The sequence below is a fragment of the Phyllobates terribilis genome, unplaced genomic scaffold (genome assembly GCF_046119375.1).
Source record: "Phyllobates terribilis strain yellow unplaced genomic scaffold, ASM4611937v1 Scaffold_2__4_contigs__length_985480577, whole genome shotgun sequence".
Lineage (NCBI taxonomy): Eukaryota > Metazoa > Chordata > Amphibia > Anura > Dendrobatidae > Phyllobates > Phyllobates terribilis.
The window spans coordinates 435,132,314-435,154,502 of record NW_027362762.1 but is presented as its reverse complement, the minus strand read 5'-3'; the positions used below and the strand labels follow the sequence as shown (position 1 = coordinate 435,154,502).

Sequence of the window (22,189 nt, the reverse complement as noted above, 5' to 3'; positions counted from 1 at the left end):
CATTACTACAAGATGAGGACCAGGATGGGGGATTACTACAAGATGGGGACCAGGATGGGGCATTACCACAAGATGAGGACCAGGATGGGGCATTACCACAAGATGAGGACCAGGATGGGGCATTATTACAAGATGAGGACCAGGATGGGGCATTATTACAAGATGAGGACCAGGATGGGGCATTATTACAAGATGAGGACCAGGATGGGGCATTACTACAAGATGAGGACCAGGATGGGGCATTACCACAAGATGAGGACCAGGATGGGGCATTACTACAAGATGAGGACCAGGATGGGGCATTACCACAAGATGAGGACCAGGATGGGGCATTACCACAAGATGAGGACCAGGATGGGGCATTACCACAAGATGAGGACCAGGATGGGGCATTACTACAAGATGAGGACCAGGATGGGGCATTACCACAAGATGAGGACCAGGATGGGGCATTACTACAAGATGAGGATCAGGATGGGGCATTACTACAAGATGAAGACCAGGATGGGGCATTACCACAAGATGAGGACCAGGATGGGGCATTACTACAAGATGAGGACCAGGATGGGGCATTACTACAAGATGGGGACCAGGATGGGGCATTACCACAAGATGAGGACCAGGATGGGGCATTACTACAAGATGAGGACCAGGATGGGGCATTACTACAAGATGAGGACCAGGATGGGGCACATTACTACAAGATGAGGACCAGGATGGGGCATTACTACAAGATGAGGACCAGGGTGGGGCATTTACCTCAAGATGAGGACCAGGAAGGGGCATTACTACAAGATGAGGACCAGGATGGGGCATTACTACAAGATGAGGATCAGGATGGGGCATTACTACAAGATGAGGACCAGGATGGGGCATTACCACAAGATGAGGACAAGGATGGGGCATTACTACAAGATGAGGACCAGTTCAAAAGGTGTATAGAAAAAAAATGGTATCACTAAAAATGTCACTTTGTCATGCAAAGAATGCGGGCCCCCAAATTCAATTTTTTTCCGTGTGCGGCCCATATACCCAGCCTGAGTTTGAGACCCCTGCTCTAGATTAATGTATATGTTAACATATTTCTTATACGGTACTTCCAATCTGGGAACAACTGGACCCAACATGACATAACCCCTAAAAACACATGGCATTTATTTGCTGGTTGAAGTAACCAGCCTGATTTTATTGTCCATGTTTAATCACTATATGGCTCTAAGACTTATGCTAGATCTTTGAAAATCAACCTTGCCAGACTGAATTTCCAGCTGTTTGCTGCAGTCACTGTGACAGTGCTGAAGACTGCAATTCTGAATTACAGTGCACAATATGAAATCATGAATTACAATATGTAAAGTGTAAGAAGATCTCTAGAAATGTGGCTGCAACACTGAAATAGAAAAGGCTTAATGAATTAACGAGCATTAGAGCCAATTAGAACTAATTAGGAGGGGTGTTAACATTTATGAGAATAAGGGTCACACGAGTTTCTAGTAAACTTTGTGTATCAATTATTCCCAATTTTTAAGATCTGTGCTTGCAGTCTCTGACCTGGAACCTTCACTGTCTACTGGTCATGTGATTGATGATCAAACGAGTGCCCAGTATCACACAATCATATGAGGTCTTATACATATAAGAGTTAAATACTTTTCATCATACAATGACTGCACTATTTGCAGAAAGCAGAATCACTTTGTAATAGTTATAGCTGACATTTAAAGGGTTTGTCTAGATCAGAGGTCTCACTCAGCCAAATAAATGGGCCGCACACAGAAAAAATTTGAATATGAAGGACCGTGTTCTTTGCGAGATAAGATTACCTTTTCAGTGATACCATTATTTTTCTAGAGAACATTTTGACGTGTTTTTTATTCGATTTAATGGTGTTTATTATATGGGTTATGGCATAGGTCTTCTTTTTACTCCAGTTTTTACATACAACAGCATTTTTAGTGGCCAAATATTTCAGTTTTTTTTTTTTCCATACTTTATTTTGAATATTTTTTTTTTAAAGTGTTTGCTTTTTTTGTCCCCCAATCGACCCCATACAATGTTATTGTTTTACAATTAGCCCCTTATAGCAATTCTGGCCCCCATCCTGTAATAATGTCCCCAAGCCTGTAAAAATGTCTCCTGTCCTGTAATAATGTCCCCAAGTTTGTAATATTGTCCCCAAGAAAACAAACCTGACCAGCACCTCCATATAGTGTGAACAGGTGCACGCTGCAATGACTGCATAATATACAATAAGAAAGCACAGCAGCACACTGTAAGGGCCAAGACATATGCAGACACTGAGAACATAAGAGCTAAACCGCATCATTGCTAAATAAAATGTACTTACAAAAAATGAAGGCTCTTAGCGCATAAATTGGCCAATTCATGTATACCCATCAACCAAAACAAGGTAGCCTCCGCATGATGTCCCCGTCCTGTAATAATGTCCCCTGTCCTGAAATAATGTTTCCAATCCTGTAATAATATCTCCAATGCTGTAATAATGTCCCCAATCCTGTAATAATATCCCTCAACCTATATTAATGGTCCCCCGTCCTGTAAAAACGACTCCTGTCCTGTAATAAAGTCCTTTGCTTTGTAATAATGGTCCCCATCTTGTAGTAATGCCCCCAACGTGGTCCGAGACTCTAGGACTAGGATTTTGATGAACGGCTGTTAGAATTGATCATCAAACTCAGATTGGTGATGGGGTTGACAACCGGCATCCCAATCGATCAGCTGTTACAGGGCGTACTGTGCATTGGTCGTGATAGGGTACTGCACCTCCTACTGAAGTGAAAGATTAACTGAAATTAGTGATATGCAGCTATTGCTATACAGTTGTGCCCGTAGGCCGCTTGTAGCCCATAACACCATTGTACAAGCCTTAGCTCGCTCAAGTTCAAATTTACTGTATACAAAAAGGCATGGGACAAACCATAGTGTACTGAACCAAGGTTACATTGGGCCATTGTGATGCAGGTCACCTATTTGTAGATGAACGCACCAATGCTTTGGGCTAGAACAAGATTCGATTTTCTTGTCACTGCCTAATCAAGTTCTGATAAGAATATAATTGAAGGATTTGTTAAACGAAAGCATATTTAAAGGGGTTTTCTTATGAAGACAACCCTAGCCACTATGCTGCCATAAAAGAATGGGTCCACTTCTTGGAAACCTCTTTTTATAAGGCTTTTTCAGACATCAGTCTAAAAAAAACCTGTCCGTGTGTGATCAGTAGTTTTCATGTAATATTCATCTGTGCTTAGTCAGTGTGTCAGATTTTACCATCACTCATTTTCATGTATGATAAAATAAAATTGCAAAGCTTCTCCTATACATAGCAATATTAATCACAGACAGCAGACAGACTGCGAATTGATGTCATTCGTGTGCTGTCCATTATTTTCATGGATCCAGACACTAGTATGGGTGATTTTGATCCATGACGCAGATAAAAAACATAATGGGAATGTGTTCTATCCGCGAATAACACATATCTAACTCACGGATGTCTGAATGAGGCTTTACCTAAAGGTGAGAGCATCCCTCTGTTTTGCAGACCTGCCCATGAACTGTATTCCGCCTCCATTAACAGCAGATCGTCAGGTATTACAGAAGCCAGACTCAAAGTGATCTGCTGATCCATGAGTCAGCTTCTATATTAAAAAGGATTGTCTTCGATTGAGACTTGTAGGATTGCTGCTTCCAATAGGTGGCGCTATAGAGGGCAAGTCCTTTTTTTCTCTGAAGAGGCAATTTGTATATTTGTCTTCCTTTAAAATCCTCAAAGTTATCAGCATTTACAAATCCACTAAAGAATATATCCACATTAGTTTAAAGAGGACCTATCCCATCTTTAAATATTAATCCAAATACTAAAGACTAGGAAAAATAAAATATTTTCTCTCTAAATTGGTGAGTAGGAGATGAGAGTCGATTGGAGTTGGGCTCTCCACTGTCTCACTATTTTGACAGTTTTGGGAGACTTCCAGCTTCTGAGCTAGCAGATGCCACTCAGGGAGCTTGTAAACATTGGGAGGATGTGAGCTGCTGTCTTCATGATGGATGTAGTGATAATACATAGAAAGTGATCTTACATTGCTTCACTTATGAGCAGCAGGAGGAGGCTAGAAGAAGCAGTAATAAAAGTAAATCCCCTTAGTCTTCTCTTCACTGTAGCTTTTGAGAGCCGTGCGTTTGTGTATGTAGTGAGATACTCAGATTAACCCTTATCAAGCAGCTATTTCCTCCTTGAGTAGATTAACCCTTTATAAGCAGTTGTATCCGCCTCGTTTATTTGGGCTGTATAATACAAAGGGACACCTTATTACATAGCCGATAACTAAAAGAATAGTATTCTATTTTCAAAAAAGTTCAAGCTCCTGTCGAGAGGTGAACAAAATTGTTGTCTAATTTGGCTTTTGTTGATTTTGTTACTTATTGGGGATACATTGATTATTTAAAGGGAATCTGTCAGCAGGTTTTTGCTATGTAATCTGAAGACAGCAGTAGATAGAGACTGAAACACAGAATTCAGGGATGTGACACTTGTCAAAGTGCGTGCTGTGGTTTACTAACTGTGAAGGATTTATCACTAAGAGATTACCATTGCTGGACTAGTCTGGCTACGCCCCCTCCTGTGATAAGCAGCTCACTGTCTATGGACTTTGTACAAGGAGAGCCTGGTGTGTGCGGGGGCAGCATTATCAGCTCTGATAAATACAAAATTTTAAAGCTCTGATTGTCCCAGAACGGCTGCACCCAGCAAACTAAGTGATTCATCGTTGGATTCAGCTTCTAAACTAAGTAATACATCGTTGGATTCAGCTTCCCTTTGCCTACATTATTCTCATCTCAGATGAGGCAGTAAAAACCTCCTGACAGATTCCCTTTAACGATGTTTGCACTTTACCTTTAGGGTTTTTTTGAGAAGAGCATGTGAATAGGTTCTCACAATTATAGTCCAGGGACTAGCAACATCAAAACAAGCACATTGATAAGTCTACCCTGAATCATGACCAAATCTGAACTCAAAGTCATTTCTAGAATTCAGATGCTTTAGAAAGTCATTCTTCACCCTCACAGTTGGCATCTCCCAGAGAACAGAATCTCACCAAATTGTGAGAACTTAGATTTTACTTATATTTACTAAATATTGAGGAAAAAAATCTAAATTTGCTAATGATGTGTATTTGGGAAACATCTTATCATTTCATTTATATTCACATTTGGTGTTTTTTTTCAGAAGTGATAGGTACTCTTTAAGAATCACAGAATAAATAGCAACATTTTTAGATGACATTACATTTGTGAATACAATGGCCAGAGAGTAAGAAAAATAATGAAAGAATGCATATTGCAATAGCGCCCTCTGCTGGCTGATATAAAAAGTTCCGTAGAAGAAAAGGGGAATCCTACACACCTGTCCTTCATATTGATCTCATAACTGTTTTAAGTAAAATATTGATCTCTTTTGTGTGTATAAACTGGACAAGAGCGAATCGGTAAGGAAATGACAGTTCTATAAAAAGACATTAACATACTACGTAGAAATCAAAAAGTACAATATGTGATTAAGAAAAAAATCCCCATCGACTCAATGATTGACAATGAATGACACTATTGTATATACTTTCCTTATACACATGGGCACCTTACCTTTGAATGCTGGGCTATAAAGTCTGGAAGGACAAGTATCTGTGCAAGAAGCTCAGCATAGTTGTGGCAGCAGAAGTAATGAATGTTTGACAGTATGTTGCTGAGAGTGAACCTCTGCATAGCTATTTTCTGATCTGACAAAATAGAAATAAAAAAATAACATAGTTCATTATAGGCATGCTCATTGTCTTCATTAAGTAGTATATGATGCACTTCTATCTGTAAAAGCTCAGATTAAGAGATCAGATGGGTCACCGCCAGGAGTTTTTCAGTGTAAGTAAAAATGCCTGAAAATAACTCTAACGGTCCTATTTTAAAAGGTTTTAGGAGTCTACTAGATAACAATGAAAGTAGTTCTGGTGTGCACATTGTGAGTTTGATTTTATAATTATCATGCCTTAAATATTCCATGCAATTTTCATTTTTTAATGGGAATCTGTCGCCAGGTTTTTTCCACCCTATTCCAAGAGCAACATGATGTAGGGGCAGAGACCCTGATTCCAGCACTGTATCACTTACTGGGCTACTTTCTATATTTTTTTATAAAATCGCTATTTATTTTGCTGCAGATTTACCAGTGCTCGGTATTCTGATCTCTGAATAATCCCATCCACACCACTTATTGGAAGATTTCTGTGCTCACTGTCCATATGTAAGGGGGAGGGGAACCAAACATGTGATTCATCAATGTTCTATGGCATGTGTGACCAAATGTCGCCACCTGCCGAGCAAACCGAATAAGGTAGAACCAGAAAATGGAGGAAGCGTTTCTGGAAGGACGAGCCTGAAGAGAGCACCGGGTCAGGTGGTAGCTGTGGCGCAGTTATCAAATATATCAAATATAAAAGTCCAAAGTACCAAGGTGGGAAGTCAGTTGGTGCTAAATAGTGAAAGAGGGAGCACGTTGGAGAGGTGAAACAGAGGCAGAGCGACCAAAGAGTGGCTGGAGACCAAGACAAGAGGGACATCGAGGGCCAAGCACCGAAGCCCAGACTGCACCGGTCAAGATCTGAAATCCAGAGTGCGACGGTCAAGACCCAAAGTCCAGTCTTTGCCAGTTAAGACCCGATACCAGGTCTAACACCGAAGGTCGAACGCTGTTCATCGCATGCGGCCAGATGTCTGCCATGATGAACAGGGGACAAGAGTGAACCTGGCCGTTACTTACAGCGTAGACGTACGGTACAGGGCACAGGCCGGGTTGCAGAAGGGACAGAGGCTGGCCAGATTGAGGAACACACACAGGGTACTAAGTGACTTGTTACTAAGGACTTGTGGCCTAGTGGGAAACACCAGTGACCCCTGTTAGTGCCAGTATAATCATTAGAAGTGCCTGAAGGACTTATTGCAGTGACGGGCCTACCATTGCAAAAGATGCCAGTGGAGTTGCAGCAGCAGAGCATAAAACGCCGTCCACACTGACAGATAGCTAGATAGAACATAGATTAGGATACTGAAATTGTTGCATTGTTGTTATTGTCGTTATCGCTACTATTGTGTGGTGTTACCCTATACCTGAACAACTGACTGATTCCATAATTAAGCGTCATGCACACATTGCTTATTTTTAACTTGCAGATTTGGTGCAGAAAATAATCTGCAGCATGTCAATTCTCTATACATGTTTGCCTGCGTTTTTCACCATTGACTTCACTCCTCAGACCACGGCCCCACTATCCGTATTTGGTCAGTATTTTTTCTCATGAGTGGGAGCCAAAACCAGGTGAGGAACAATCAGAGAAAAGGTATAATAGAAACAAGTCACCAATTCTACATTTATCGCCCACTCCTGGTTTTGGCTCCCACTCCTGAGAAAAAATACTGACCGGATACTGACCAAATACTGATAGTGGGGCCGTGGCCTTACAGTCAAAAACGCACTGCAATAACGCATGCGCGTTTTTTGAAGGTGCGTTTTTCCTGCCAAGAGATGCAGAAATGGTGCAGAAATTAGCTGCAATCCTGTGTTGTCCTGTCTGTATACTCTTTTTCTTCCTTCCCTGCCCAGGAGATGGGGTATAATCAAACCATGTTAAGTACACGGTCAGACACAGCCATTGATTAAAATTAACTTTTGTTTGTGGGAAAACCCCTTTAAGTACGGTTAACCTGCAGATTAAAACTATATCTGGAGGTGACAGGTTTCCTTCAATGAATGACAATCTAGTTATTTGTAAAACTATTCTGTGTAAAGCTATTTTTTATTCCAATGTTATGCATAACTATAATTTCTACAGTGCAACACTGACTTTACTGTGCATTTGTATGTCACCACGTTTCAGATTTAACAGGACCTAAAATAAAATTATACTGCATTAAAAAAATATTTAAATATGTGGTAAACCAGCCATTCACTTATTACTAGCCTAGTGCTGCATAAATTAAAAAAAACCCATATAGAACTTTCTTCCTTGATTTGCCCTTGAATGTTTCTTCTTCTCCCACACCTACCATCTTGCTGATGAGCCTGTGTGATAAGGCTGCAGTGCAGAACACAAGCATTGGCAATGTCCACCAGCCTCTCCACTATGAAGCTGCCCTCTGTGTCAATGTACACCGTTTCACCATCAACACCTCCGAAGCACTCTGGGATCTGGACATCAACGGCAAGCTGCATGCTGGAAAAGACAAAAGGAGAAACCATGCATTCTCTGAATCTAATTGGTGCAGACAATTTTCGTTTTTCATTTTTTTTACTCCCCTTCTAGTAAGAGAAGCCGTTTTTCTACAGCACGACTTGTAGTTTTGAATGATACTATTCATTTTACTATTCAATGGACTGAAAAACAGGAAAAAAAAATCCAAGTGTGGTGAAATTGGAAAGAGAATGCCATTCCATCATAGTTTTCTGTGTTTTGATTTTCTGGTTTAAATTCTGTGGTAAAAGTAATCTAGCAATAGAAAATTTATAACTTTGAAGATAGTTTGAACTGTATGGTCCTAGGTCTTTTTTCAAACTATACAACTATGTGGAATGTACATTAGGAAAATGCTTGAAATTCATTTCCATATAATATTATTTTACAAGTAATTTCCTCTTAATTATTTTCTTTGTAAAGTGCTAGTTATAAGCCCGATCTCTGTATCTAAAAAGTGCAAAACACTCCTGAAACATTTGCACATATAATCTGTAATCTGTATTTCTAATGGTGCCTAAAGGAAGTCATAATAATGAGGCGCCTGCTTGGTAACAGGTGCTGTTATTTGCCTCTATAATGAAAAGTGAATTACCAATGATGAAAGGGTTAATACTTGGGCCCTGCATCAGTAATAGCCCCTGCAGTAACCATGACAACTGGTATGAGGTCATAAACAAGTGTCATAAAGAAGATTCCATAAAAGAAGGGAACACTGCCATGATCAGTGCCATTGCTGATGCACCTGAGGACCTTGAGCTTGACCACCCTACGTAATGTGCCAACCTTGGTGTAATTTGGAGGTTCTAGCAGGGAAAGGGGTTGTCTGCTTTAGACACTCCCAGAGCATGAGAAGATGAAAGAGGGGGATCCCCAGCACAGGATCCCCTTCTGTCACCCTATACACAGAGCAGCTCTCCTTTGGGACTTCATGGACAAATCTATGACTTTAATGGGTGATAAATTGGGAGGGGGAGGAGGAAGGGCTATTTATCCTATTAGGGGTTATCCATAATGAACAATCAGTGTAACTGAGTGTCCAGCTTCTTGAGTCGGATCTGGATCTGTAAGGGAGAAATTATACATCCACCTGGACAATCAGATCAGCTAAATTCGTTCTAGCAGTCAATGTGGTGACAGATATCGCAGCCAGATCTCTCCCACATCCAGTTTATCACATTTATAGTCTATATTTGTTATGTCATTCTCTGTAAATCTGGTAAAGTGTGCAAAGTTTAAAACTCTGCTGTTACATCTGTTATATATCGGCCCTAACTCTCTAAGCCCAAGGGAAGGGCAATCCTCCAGCCATGGTTCCCCAGAGGTTTCCTCCACAGGTGGTTTTCCTCTCCTGAGTGCTGGAGGGTGACTCTTTGTGAGTCGGGGGTTGTGCCATTTTTGGTGTCATGTGAATTTAAATAAAGTTGAAAACGTTTGACACCTAATTGCAATGCTTCGTGTATTTATTTTGTGTGCTTCATTCTGTTTGGGAGTTGGGGTCAATCACATATCACTGAGTTATATGTCTAGACATATGTCGGCAGCAGCTTTGCCCCAGGGGTTGCCCCTGCTCTGGGGAGTGTGATGGAAAAGAGAACAGAAGACAAGCATTACATCACAGCACCTGCAAGTGTGCACTCATCCTCGGAACAAGGACTTACAGTATATTACAGTATTACAAGCAGCTTCCTCGCCTCATTCACACAGTGAGTATTTTGGGCAGTAATTGACATCAGTATTTGTAAGCTAAAAACCAGAAAGGAACAAACACAGAAAAATAATAACTGCAACACTTTCGTCTCTTCTGTCTTTTAGATCCACTCCTGTTAACAAGTACTGATGCAAAATATCACCAGGTAAAAGTGCCCTAAATCCTTACTGACTGATTTGACAGTTTGAGTTGCAGCCAAGCAGCAGAGGTTGGAAGCGTTAAAGGAGTTTTCCCGTTTCAAAAACCCCTGTCCCCTAGTTGCTGTTTTAAAAAACAAACTGTACTTTCCTCACCCTCCCCTGGAAAGACTGTGCAGCATATGATCACTTCTATGATAACTGTCTCCCTATTGTCACGGCACTGTTGTAAGATATACTGGGGCTAGGGGCTCCTTCCCTATCCCTAAAGCTAGGGGCGCCCTATCTATCCCTACTCCCCGGATTATTTCTGATGGTGAAGACGCCGGGGCCACGTGCCTTGTTGAGCTCCTAAATCAGCCCTCATCTGTCCCCTCCCTCACCCAGGGAAGTGGGGAGTTGTAGTGTATAAAAAAAACACAAACCAAACTAACAAGGAAAGACGTACAGGGATAAATGAAAATACCAATCATACAAATATGCACTCACAAACAGAGCAGAACACCGGGAAGTAAAGGAAGGAAAAACCAAATAGAGGAGGATGAGGATGTGCACACAAACAAATCACCAAGCAACAGTATTTAGAACAACACTCCAAACGCCTCCTCAAACAACCAACACCTCCAACTCCAGAATCAGGCAGTGTGAAACTAACACTGGCAATTCCTGATGGCCAGAGGCGAGTATATAATAGAGTAGTAGAATAATAGGGTAATAGAGAGGAGCGGACAACATTGAACAGCTGAGACCATCAAAGCAGGAAAGCTCCAGAAGCGCTCAATTAAACAGTTTAACCCTTGCACGGCTAACACAAACCTGCACTGTTTAATATGATGGTGAACTGCTTATAATCAGTGCAAGAGTACGTGAAATCAGACACTGCAGTCTTCTGGCCCCACTATGTCACGGTAAACCCCTGACACCTATCCTCACCTCTCTTACAACAGCTACTGCATCTGAGTTTGAGATGCGCTCATTTAGGCTAAGTTCTGCTACATATTTTCATGCAAAAAAAATATTACAGAGTATTACAGTTCCAGCAAAGTGGATGAAATGTATATAATCAAAAAGGACAAAAAAGTAAGCTCACCCATAAGAAGATGCATGCACGGAAACTTGTAATGCAGTGAGAGGTCGACAGAAGCAAAAAACAGTGATCCAGCATCAGAATCTTCTTTTAAAAGCCATACTTCATTGTGCAAAAATAGAGAAAGGAAGTCGCAACTTCATCTCTAAAAACCATTAAAAAATTTATGCAAACGTGTTTCAGATGACTGTCTTAATTATTGCATGTTTTTGCTTCTGACATGTATGTAAATCTCACGCCCATGTGCCTTTTTTAACTCTAAAGAATTTGAAATGCATTGAGTTTTTGAAATCTGCAGCATGTCACTTTCTCTATCCTGAACCTGTGCTGCCTTCCCCGACCTCAGACTGTCTGACCTCGCCCTTGTCTTTACCGTCCTGTGCCTGGACACACCTTCTCATTTAAAGATTTTTCTGTATTTTCTTGACTATGAAAATTGTACATTCACACTGAAGGCATCAAAACTATGAATTAACACATGTGGAATTATATACTTAACAAAAAAGTGTGAAACAACTGAAAATATGTCTGATATTCTAGGTTCTTCAAAGTAGCCATCTTTTGCTTTGATGACTGCTTTGCACACTCTTGGCATTCTCTTGATGAGCTTCAAGTGGTAGTCACCGGAAATGGTCTTCCAACAATCTTGAAGGAGTTCCCAGAGATGCTTAGCACTTGTTGGCCCTTTTGCCTTCACTCTGCGGTCCAGCTCACCCCAAACCATCTCGTTTGGGTTCAGGTCTGGTGACTGTGGAGGCCAGGTCATCTGGTGTAGCACCCCATCACTCTCCTTCTTGGTCAAATAGCCCTTACACAGCCTGGAGATGTGTTTGGGGTCATTGTCCTGTTGAAAAATAAATGATGGTCCAACTAAACGCAAACCGGATGGAATAGCATGCCGCTGCAAGATGCTGTGGTAGCCATACTGGTTCAGTATGCCTTAAATTTTGAATAAATCCCCAACAGTGTCACCAGCAAAGCACCCCCACACCATCACACCTCCTCCTCCATGCTTCAGGTGGGAACCAGGCATGTAGAGTCCATCCGTTTATATTATCTGCGTCTCACAAAGACACGGTTGTTGGAACCAAAGATCTCAAATTTGGACTCATCAGGCCAAAGCACAGATTTCCACTGGTCTAATGTCCATTCCTTGTGTTCTTTAGCCCAAACAAGTCTCTTCTGCTTGTTGTCTGTCCTTAGCAGTGGTTTCCTAGCAGCTATTTTACCATGAAGGCCTGCTGCACAAAGTCTCCTCTGAACAGTTGTTGAAGAGATGTGTCTGCAGCTAGAACTCTGTGTGGCATTGACCGGGTCTCTAATCTGAGCTGCTGTTAACCTGCGATTTCTGAGGCTTTTGACTCGGATAAACTTATCCTCAGAAGCAGAGGTGACTCTTGGTCTTCCTTTCCTGGGGCGGTCCTCATGTGAGCCAGTTTCTTTGTAGCGCTTGATGGTTTTTGTAACTGCACTTGGGGACACATTCAAAGTTTTCCCAATTTTTCGGACTGACTGACCTTCATTTCTTAAAGTAATGATGGCCACTCGTTTTTCTTTACTTAGCTGCTATTTTCTTGCCATAATACAAATTCTAACAGTCTATTCAGTAGGACTATCAGCTCTGTATCCACCTGACTTCTGCACAACACAACTGATGGTCCCAACCCCATTTATAAGGCAAGAAATCCCACTTATTAAACCTGACAGGGCACACCTGTGAAGTGAAAACCATTTCCAGTGACTACCTCTTGAAGCTCATCAAGAGAATGCCAAGAGTGTGCAAAGCAGTCATCAAAGCAAAAGGTGGCTACTTTGAAGAACCTAGAATATAAGATATATTTTCAGTTGTTTCACACTTTTTTTGTTAAGTATATAATTCCACATGTGTTAATTCATAGTTTTGATGCCTTCAGTGTGAATGTACAATTTTCATAGTCAAGAAAATACACAAAAATCTTTAAATGAGAAGGTGTGTCCAAACTTTTGGTCTGTACTGTATGGTAATCAGACCCCTCTAGTGTTTATTCCAGGTCCACTAACAGCTTGGCAATACATTGATTTGGTTGTAGTAATTTCTCCAAAGTGTCCAGGAGCAGTTTCTCAAAAAAACAATGTCGTGCAGCATGTTGCTTGTGCTTCTGTGAGCAGCCTCTGGGGCCTAATCATGCTACCATGGCCTGCAGCATCTCTGGACTTGTCTCCCATTAAGCACATCTGGGACGGCATTAGTTGGCAACTGTAAAGGAAGCTGTCAGCAGCAGATCTTTGTGTGATGATTTGTGTGCCCAAGTGCATTCAGCGAGGACGATCATTCCTCAGACAACCATTAATAATCTCATTCACAGCATGCCAAGGTATGTAAGGCTAAGTGCCCACGATGCAGAAATGCTGCAGATTTTTACCGCATCTCCCTGGCAGGAAAAACGCATGCGGATTTTACATGCCTTTTTCCTGCCAGGTAGAAGCGTTTGTCAAGTGTTTTTGCATGTATTTCCGCATGCGGGTTATCAAGCGCTTTTCCAAGCGATTTTAGCATCACTTGGAAAAGTGCTTGATAACTTGGTCACACTATATAAATCCATGCAAACGGCATGGATTTATATAGTGTGGCCAAGTTAACAGTTAAAAAAAAAAGAATAAAAAAACAAACATTATACTTACCTTCCGATGACCTTGGTCTCCTGTACGATGCGTCCGGTCTCTTGTACGGCTCGCGGTGGTGTAAAAGGACCTTTCATGACGTCATTTAGTCATGTGACAGGTCACGCGACCACCGATGTCAGCGGTCGCGTGACCTGTCACATGACTAAATAACGTCATGAAAGGTCCTTTTAGACCATCGCGAGCCGCCGGGGAGCCAGGACGCACCACAGAGGAGACCGGGGGACATCAGAAGGTGAGTATAATGTATATTTTTTATTTTAAATTCTATTTTTTTTTTTTTTTTTTTTTTTACAGGTACAATGGTACCCAGGTCTGGATGAGAGTCTCCTCTTCTCCAGACCCGGGTACCATCCGCACATTGAATAGCTTAATATCCGCATGTGCACATGTAGTCATGCGGATATTAAGCGATTCAATGCAAGTCAATGGCGGCAATTACGCTGCGTGTCTGCAAAAATAATGGACATGCTGCGAATTTTTCCACAATGATAATCCGCAGCGGAAATTTCCGCAGTATGTGCACAGCACATGCGGATTATCATTGGGGACCATGGGGCACATATTACCAAGGGTTTTTTAAGCATTTTCGCTGCGGAAATTCCACGGCAAAAACGCTTGAAAAACGCATAGTGGGCACGTAGCCTAAGAGAGTGCATTTCTACACGAGGCGATCATACTCGGTACTGAATAAATTGAGATGTTTTGTACATTTTGTTTCCATTTTCTCATCATTTGCAGATTAACATGTCTATTGATCCTGTGATTTCCATAATTATTTTCCTTCTTGGTGTTACAATTTCAATGTTGCAGAGTGTATTTACACACATACAGTATACTCGCGGTACTGTAATTCCATTGGGGAAGAAATAGCAACAAAAAAGTCTCAAATTGAGACAGAATTCTGGCTTACATATCATATGCCACATTTATTAAAGGCTTTATACATTTTTGCATATCGCTTGTCACTTTTAGAAAGTGTCTCGATAAAGGGTTGTGCTTGTACAATACGCCATATTTAATAAAGGTATGCTCCTGTTTTTTGGCATAAAAAGTGGTCTAAAAGGTACATGGAGTAAACTTAAAGTAAGCTGACTAAAAATTCACCCTTTGACAAATCTGTTGTGTTTTAAGACATTCTAGTCTAGGTTTACACTATCTACCTACTAGACAGGGTTAGTAAATCAATCCCAATTGATCAATTTGGTGATTTCAGAAATTCATTTCAACTGACAGAAATCAATATATCACATACTATTATCAGTATCACTCAGCAGTGCGGCCTAATGCTGTGGGCTGCTAACGTCACATAATCCTAGCTTTTTGTACAACTTTTTAAAGGGAACCTGTCACGACCTAGTTGCAATGTACAGTGCCCCCATAGCGTTGGTAGTGATGCAATGTGCATCACTAAAAGCTGTTTTCATGAAAATCGGTGGTATTATAATGATGTTATAATGTTTTATATACTTTGTCTTACCTGCTCGTATTCAATCATAGGGGTGTGATCCTCAGATTCAGTCATGGGTGGGCACCGCGTTCAGTTAGTGCTGGCACCGCCCATGACATTTGAATACTGCTCCCGGCAAGCGCTAGATTTGAGGGGAGCATGCGCATTTGCACACGTCGGACCGCTGATCTGGCGCGTGCGCACTGAGGCTGTGTGATTACCAGCTTCAGTGCGCATGCGCTGTGATCACGTGACAGGTTCCATTTAAGATAAAAAGTGTAATTGTTTTTACATTTTGCTGTAAGGTCACTTTTTTTTTAAAGAGGACTCAGGTTTAGTTGTCATTTCATTACCGCTGCTCACCTGAATATTCAGTTGGTGTGTTTTTGTTAAATCCACCATGTGGTCACAGAAATAGAAGTCATTTTATTTATTGCCGATTTTTATGGTCTTTTCCAAGAGGGTGTAGCTCACAGATTAATAATGCAGAACAGCCTAAAGAAACATCCTCAGAGAATCATGTGAACAACAACCCTAAAAGTTGCACTAAATAAAAAGGTCCATATCTCTAACTACGGTATATGACGGATTAAAAACAACAACGAAAACAAACAAATATAAGTAAAAAATACTGATTTATACAATTAACTCACCATAATTGTGTTTTTCCTATACCAGGGGGCCCACAAATATCGGTGACTTTAGTCAATGGCACACCGCCTCCGAGAATGTCATCTAATGCTGAGCAGAATGTTATAATGGACGCTTGAGCTTGTTCCTGTTCTAGTAACTCCAAAGCTGTATGTTTCAGGGATGTAGATGAGTCTTTATGATTCTCTCTCCTCAGAACCTGCAGGACTTTCACAGCATTGTCCTCAGATAATCCAGCCTCTGCAGCAATGGAAACGCACATATCAATCATCCTCCTGCAGTACTGATATGGAGCTGAGAACAGCACAACTATGTAAACCATGTTCATTATATAGGCTGACCACTACTTTTTTCTATTGATGGTCTACTCTTAGGGTATCAGTGGGGTCCGACACCTGGCACGCCTGTTGATCAGTTGTTGCCAGCCAGAAGTTCTCGGATACTGACGGAACACAACAGCTACAAAGAAAGCTATAGTGACTGTGGCCAGGTACTACTGATCCATCCCCTATGTATTTGAATTGGGGTGGATCTGTAGTACCAGTACTGTAGTAATATAGTATTGTAGCATAATGTAAATTAAAAAGGTGTTAACATACCTTAACCCCTTGACAACCTTTGAAGTACATGTATGTTAAAAGTTGTGTCTCTGCCTTTGATGCGGGCTTGTACGCTGAGCCCGCATCTTTCCTGCCAGATGATGGCTGATTTGATCAGAGTGGGATCCGATTTTCTTGGAGGTGGAGAGAAAGAAAAAAAAAGAAGTTTCTCCATCTTCTGAATTCAGTCTGTCCATGAAAATCGGATTCTGCTCGGGTGTCTTCCAAGTGCGGTCCGATTTTTTTGACAGACCCATAGACATGAGTGAGCTAGTGCCAAAATCATGGATCGCACTCGTCCAAGATATACGATCGTCTGCACGAGCCCTAAAGAAAGATCATCAATGTAAAAGTACAATCATTTTCAGTGGTTAAAGGGAATCTATCACCTGCCAGCACCTGCGCAGAAGAAACAAGAAGCCAATGGCCATAGAAGGGCGGAATATCACAAATGCAGGGTGCAGGTGCGAGACCACCACTAGACACCACAGAGCCCTGTGACGGTGATGGGAGGTGACAGGCACGAAAATGAAGACCGGAGGCAAGGTTTACTTCCCGGCACTGCACGCCCCAGAACCTGGAAGAAGGCAGAATTAAAAGATGACTTCTGAAGAACAGGACGGCAGATATAAGGCATACAGGTATGACTATAAGTATTCTAGAACTTGTATGCCCATATTAATAGCTTAAGTACATCCAAGGGGGTGACAGATTCCCTTTAAAGAAAGAGTTTGGTGACAATCACAGTCGCAGAGGGTGTGACCGAGACTGGACCGACTGAGACTGGACCCATGTGGGAGGGAGCCCGCCAACCCCAGCGCCTCCTTCAGCTGGATGCACACATTGCCAGCCAATCAGAGGACAGCAGCAGACATCGAAGTGCCATGCGAAATGCCTGGCACTGGCACGCCTCTGACTGGCCGGCGGTGTGTATTGCAGAGCAGGGAGCCAGAGGGTCACTACGCTGCAATACATTTCAGCTGAATGTGCACAGGGGACGTACATCTAGCTGAAGTAGCCACTAACATTGTCAGGCCCCCCTCCCACACAGCCTGGAAAAGGATGCCATATGTTGAGGGAGCGAAGGAAGGTGAGAAGATTTTTTTATTTTTATTATGTATGAAGAACGGGAAACATATATACCAGAAAGGGGCCCAGGACGGAAGCCATACATACCAGGACAGGGCCCAGGATGGGGAACATATATACTAGGAAAGGACCCAGGATGGGAGACATATATACCAGGACGGGCCCAGGATGGTGGGACATATATACCAAGAAAGGGCCCAGGATGCGGGACATACAGCTGGTGTAATAAATGTTGAACATGTCACCAATTTTATAAGTAAATATATTCCTAAAAGTGCTATTAACATGAAATTCTCACCAGATGTCGGTAACAACCCATCCAATCCACACAGGTAAAGAAATCAAACCATAGATGTCAATAAATTAAGTTACGTGTAATAATGAGAAATGTCACAGGGAAAAATATTGAACACGCTGTCGCCACCCCGTGACTGAAACCTGAACGCTGCCGGGGGGAATAAAGCTTATTTTCTCCCCCCAGAGTTCGGGTAAGTGCAGGTGCCGGGCAGGTTAGCAACGCTATTAACCTGCAAATTAACCCCATATCTGCACGTTACTACCGTTTTTTCTGGTGACAGATACCCTTTAATACTTAACACAAAAGCATTTGTTAGTGATGACATCTATGTCTGGAGAAACAAGTCACATGTATTGCTCAGGTATGATTTTGGTCCATTTTTCCACACAAACACTCTTCAAATTCAGAAGGTTCCGTGGGCTCCTTCTATGAACTCTGAGTTTTCGTTCCTTCTATAGAATTTCTATTGGATTCAGGTCAGGTGATTGGCTGGGCCATTCTAGCAGCTTTATTTTCTCTTTCTCTGACGCCAATTGAGAATTTCCTTGGCTGTGTGATCATTGTCTTACTGAAATGTCCTCCCTTGTTTCACCTTCATCATCCTGGTAGATGGCAGCAGATTTTTATCAAGAATTTGTCCATTCATCCTTCCTTCAAATATATGAAGTTTGCCAGTGCTGTATGCTGAAAAACAGCCTCTCACAATGATGTTGCCACCTCCAACCTTCACTGTGGGTATGGTGTTTTTGGGTTGATATACAGTGCCTTTTGGCCTCCAAACATGGTGTGTATTATGGCATCCAAAGAGTTCAATTTTGGTCTCATCCGACCAGGCTATATTCTCGCAGTATTTCACATACTGGTCTAAATGTTGTTGAGCAAACTTTAAACAGGCTTGATCATGCTTTTTTGTTCAGCAATGGAGTCTTGCTTGGTGAGTGTGCATACAGGCCATGGAGATTGAGTGCATTTCTTATGGTTTTCTTTGAAACAGTAGTTCCTGCTGATTTCAGGCAATTCTGTAGCTCTCAGGGCTGTGGAGTCGGAGTTGTGGCGTCAGTGTCCATTTTGGTGGAGTCGGTATAAAATGGACCGACAGACTCCTAAAATATATAATAAATTGGGTGCAGTAGCTCAATGCAGTTTATGGGGAATATTTTTTCATAAGAATTTTGGAAAATTCTGAAATGTCCTATAAATGTCTGTCCTATTCCTGATCTAAGGGTCTGGACTTTTAGCTGAGATGAATCTGTGCTACAGTAAATTTATCACTTAAACATGAGCCATGTATGAGGGAGTCGGGGTTGTGGAGTTGGTGTCATGGAAATTGAAGAGTTGGAGGTTTGGCTTATTGACTCCACAGCCCTGGTAGCTCTCCACAGGTGGTCCTTGGCTCTTGGACAACTCTTCTGATAATTCTTTTCACTCCTCTGTCTGAAATCTTGCAGGGAGCACCTGGTCGTGGCCGGTTTAAGGAGGAATTATGTTCTTTCCACTTCCGTATTATGGCCCCAACAGTGTTCACTGCAACCTTCAGTAGTTTAGAAATTCTTCTGTGCCATCAGTGTGTTTTGCAACAATAAGGTTGTGAAGGTCTTGAGACAGCTCACTGGTTTTACCCATCATGAGATGTTTCTTGTGTGGCACCTTGGCAATGAGGCACCTTTTTATAGGCCATCAGTTGAACTCCATGATATTATTTTTCACTAAGTGGCAGGATTGCTTTCTAATTTCTGATATATTTCAGCTGGTGTCATGACTTTCCATGGCTTTTTGCACCTCTCTTTCTTCATGTGTTCAATACTTTGTTCCTGAATCATTTTTCATTATTACACATAACGTAATTTATGGACATCTATGATTTGATTTCTTTGCCTGTGTGGATTGGATGGGTTACCGACATCTGGTGAGAATTTCATGTCAATAGCACCTTTAGCAATATATTTACTTAGAAAATTGGTGACGTGTTCAATACTTATTTCAACTGTTGTATATACCTGGAAGGGGCCCAGGCTGGGGGACATTACTACATATGTCTTTATGTGATTTAGAACGCTACAGTGACCCATACATCTGACCATCATGGTCCTAATGTTGCATCTGAGCTCATCGGACCCAGTTCCACTAACTATACCCAGCACATAGAGAGCAGAGGTTACTAGCGCCCTTAGACTTGGCCGGCTCTGCAGGATGGCACTCCCGACCACTATGTAGCGATGTGTATGCAGGGTGCCGGCAGGCGCTCCCTTTAAGGGAGGTGGGCGGTCTGTGGCATGCTCGCCTCCAATAGCGGCGTGTGTGGGCGTGGCTACAGCAGTAACACGGCGGCCCGGTAGCAGTGGTGTACAGTTCTGGTAGCTCAGCTATGTAGATGAGTGCTGCATATAGCGGGCGTGGGCGGCGGCGCACTCACCTCTAGCGAGATCACCGGCTTTCACGTCCACTACGTCCTGCAGAGTATGGAAGCCGGAAGCGACCAGTCTCGACCGTACAGAAGGCGCCAATGGAAAGCTCCCGACCTCACGCTGCATACTACAGGCGGTCACTCAGTTACCCGTCAGCTGGCGGGAAGAAAGCTAGTAGCCGTGCACGCTGCCGGGAAGCCGCTTGAGCGCTGCCTGCACCAGACCGAACTGGCACCGCTCTCCTGTAGCAGCGAGCCCCACCTGCTGGCGCCTCGCTTGTATTACAGCTCAGTGACCCGGCTTATACAGCTGCTGGGTTATGGGATCGCTGTGATCCGTGCAGACTGCATCAGCCACAGACCGTCCCCTACTCACAGCGCCCCCTCGTGCTCTCTGTACGCATAGCAGCATCTGGCGCCCTTGTTGCTCTTCTATTTTCTGTAGCAGGTGAAATGAATATTTGGACTCCATTTCTGCCCCTTCTGATCTATCCTCTCTAGGCCACCACCTTCACACACATTGTTATTTCGTTCCAGTGTTTCTAATCCTTTGTAACAGCTGCCATGTTTTTCAAGTGATTTTTGTTATCATTTTCTGTTATATTTGTAACCTGCACTTTTTTCTGATGCTTTTCAAGAAATCTGCATTTTTTTAACGAAATCTCAGAGAAAATCCCACCCCCCATCCCTAAATACACACAAGTAATGGCGTGCAGTATATATTAGGGTATAACGTTACTGTAGTATCTGACCACACGATTTTTGTCCCTCAAATCAGAAAAAGGCACTTTTTAATGAAAACTTTTTTTTAGGGATTTTTGTGATGTTTTACGGTTGCAGCAGTGTTACCACATCCATTATTATGTGATATAGCAGGAACATCACACAATTTGTACATAGTTATTAAAAAAGCCTAAGGCTATGTGCCCACGTTGCATTTATGAAGCAGAAAATTTCTGCTTCATTTCTGCAAGTCTTCTCCCGGAAAAACGCATGCGGAATTCCGCACGCGTTTATCGCGCATTTTTCACGCGTTTATCCCACGTTTTCCACATGCGGAATTGCCTTGCGTTTTTTATGCATTGGACAAAGGCAATTCCGCTTGCGGAAACGCAAAATTAAATGACATGCTGCGGATTTTTGAACGCAGCATAAACGCTGCGGAAAAATCCGCAGCATGTGCATAGAACTTGCGGAATCCCATTGGGGACCATGGGGTGCGGATTACCAAGCGTTTTACAAGCGTTTCCGTTGCGGAAATTCCGCATCAAAAACGCTTGAAAAACGCTACGTGGGCACCCAGCCTGATTCTTTCTCTAGTCCAAGTTTACGCCGTCTATTGTAAAACACGCCACATTTATCAAAGTGGTTCATGCTGTTTAAATCTATGGAATTACAAGACTGTCCGGTCTGAGTTTCCACCACCTATTGATTTCTAACTGATTGGGTCATGTTATGCTACCACAAACCCTTTCAACAAGGCCACAGCTATACTCTGACAAGAGTTAAAGGAAACCTGTCATCAGGATTTTTCTAAGTAAACTACAGGCAGTGTCAGGTTGGCCCTGCTACACTGATTAAAATGATACCTGGGTTGAAGAAATCCATCCTGTGGTTCTTGTTCAATCTGTGTTTGCAGTTGTACGTTAATGAGATGCTCGTGGTCTGGGGCAGGACTTTTTTTTGAGCTCTGGCCTCATTGTCATCATTCTGGGCTTAAATAGCGGAGCATGCACAGTAGCATCTATTAGCGGCGCTTGCACAGAGCATCGCTTGCAGATAGATGCTACTGCGCCAGAGCACAA

General features: G+C 42.3%; 1 protein-coding gene across 6 annotated transcripts in view; it reads right to left on the bottom strand.

Moving 5' to 3' along the window:
- RAD51C (RAD51 paralog C) overlaps positions 1-20,754 on the bottom strand; it is an 84,812-nt gene extending 64,058 nt beyond the window's left edge. For all 6 annotated transcript variants that reach the window (XR_012283123.1, XM_073665368.1, XM_073665367.1 and 3 more), the window contains exons 1-4: positions 20,394-20,754; positions 15,997-16,234; positions 8,113-8,279; positions 5,662-5,795 (exon numbers count right to left, since the gene is read on the bottom strand). Coding sequence is in view for 5 of the 6 variants with exons in the window: in XM_073665368.1 (XP_073521469.1) it covers positions 5,662-5,795; positions 8,113-8,279; positions 15,997-16,234; positions 20,394-20,511 (657 nt within the window). In the remaining variant the exon portion in view is untranslated. The remainder of the gene's footprint in view (positions 1-5,661; positions 5,796-8,112; positions 8,280-15,996; positions 16,235-20,393) is intronic.
- Positions 20,755-22,189: the final 1,435 nt, after the last annotated feature.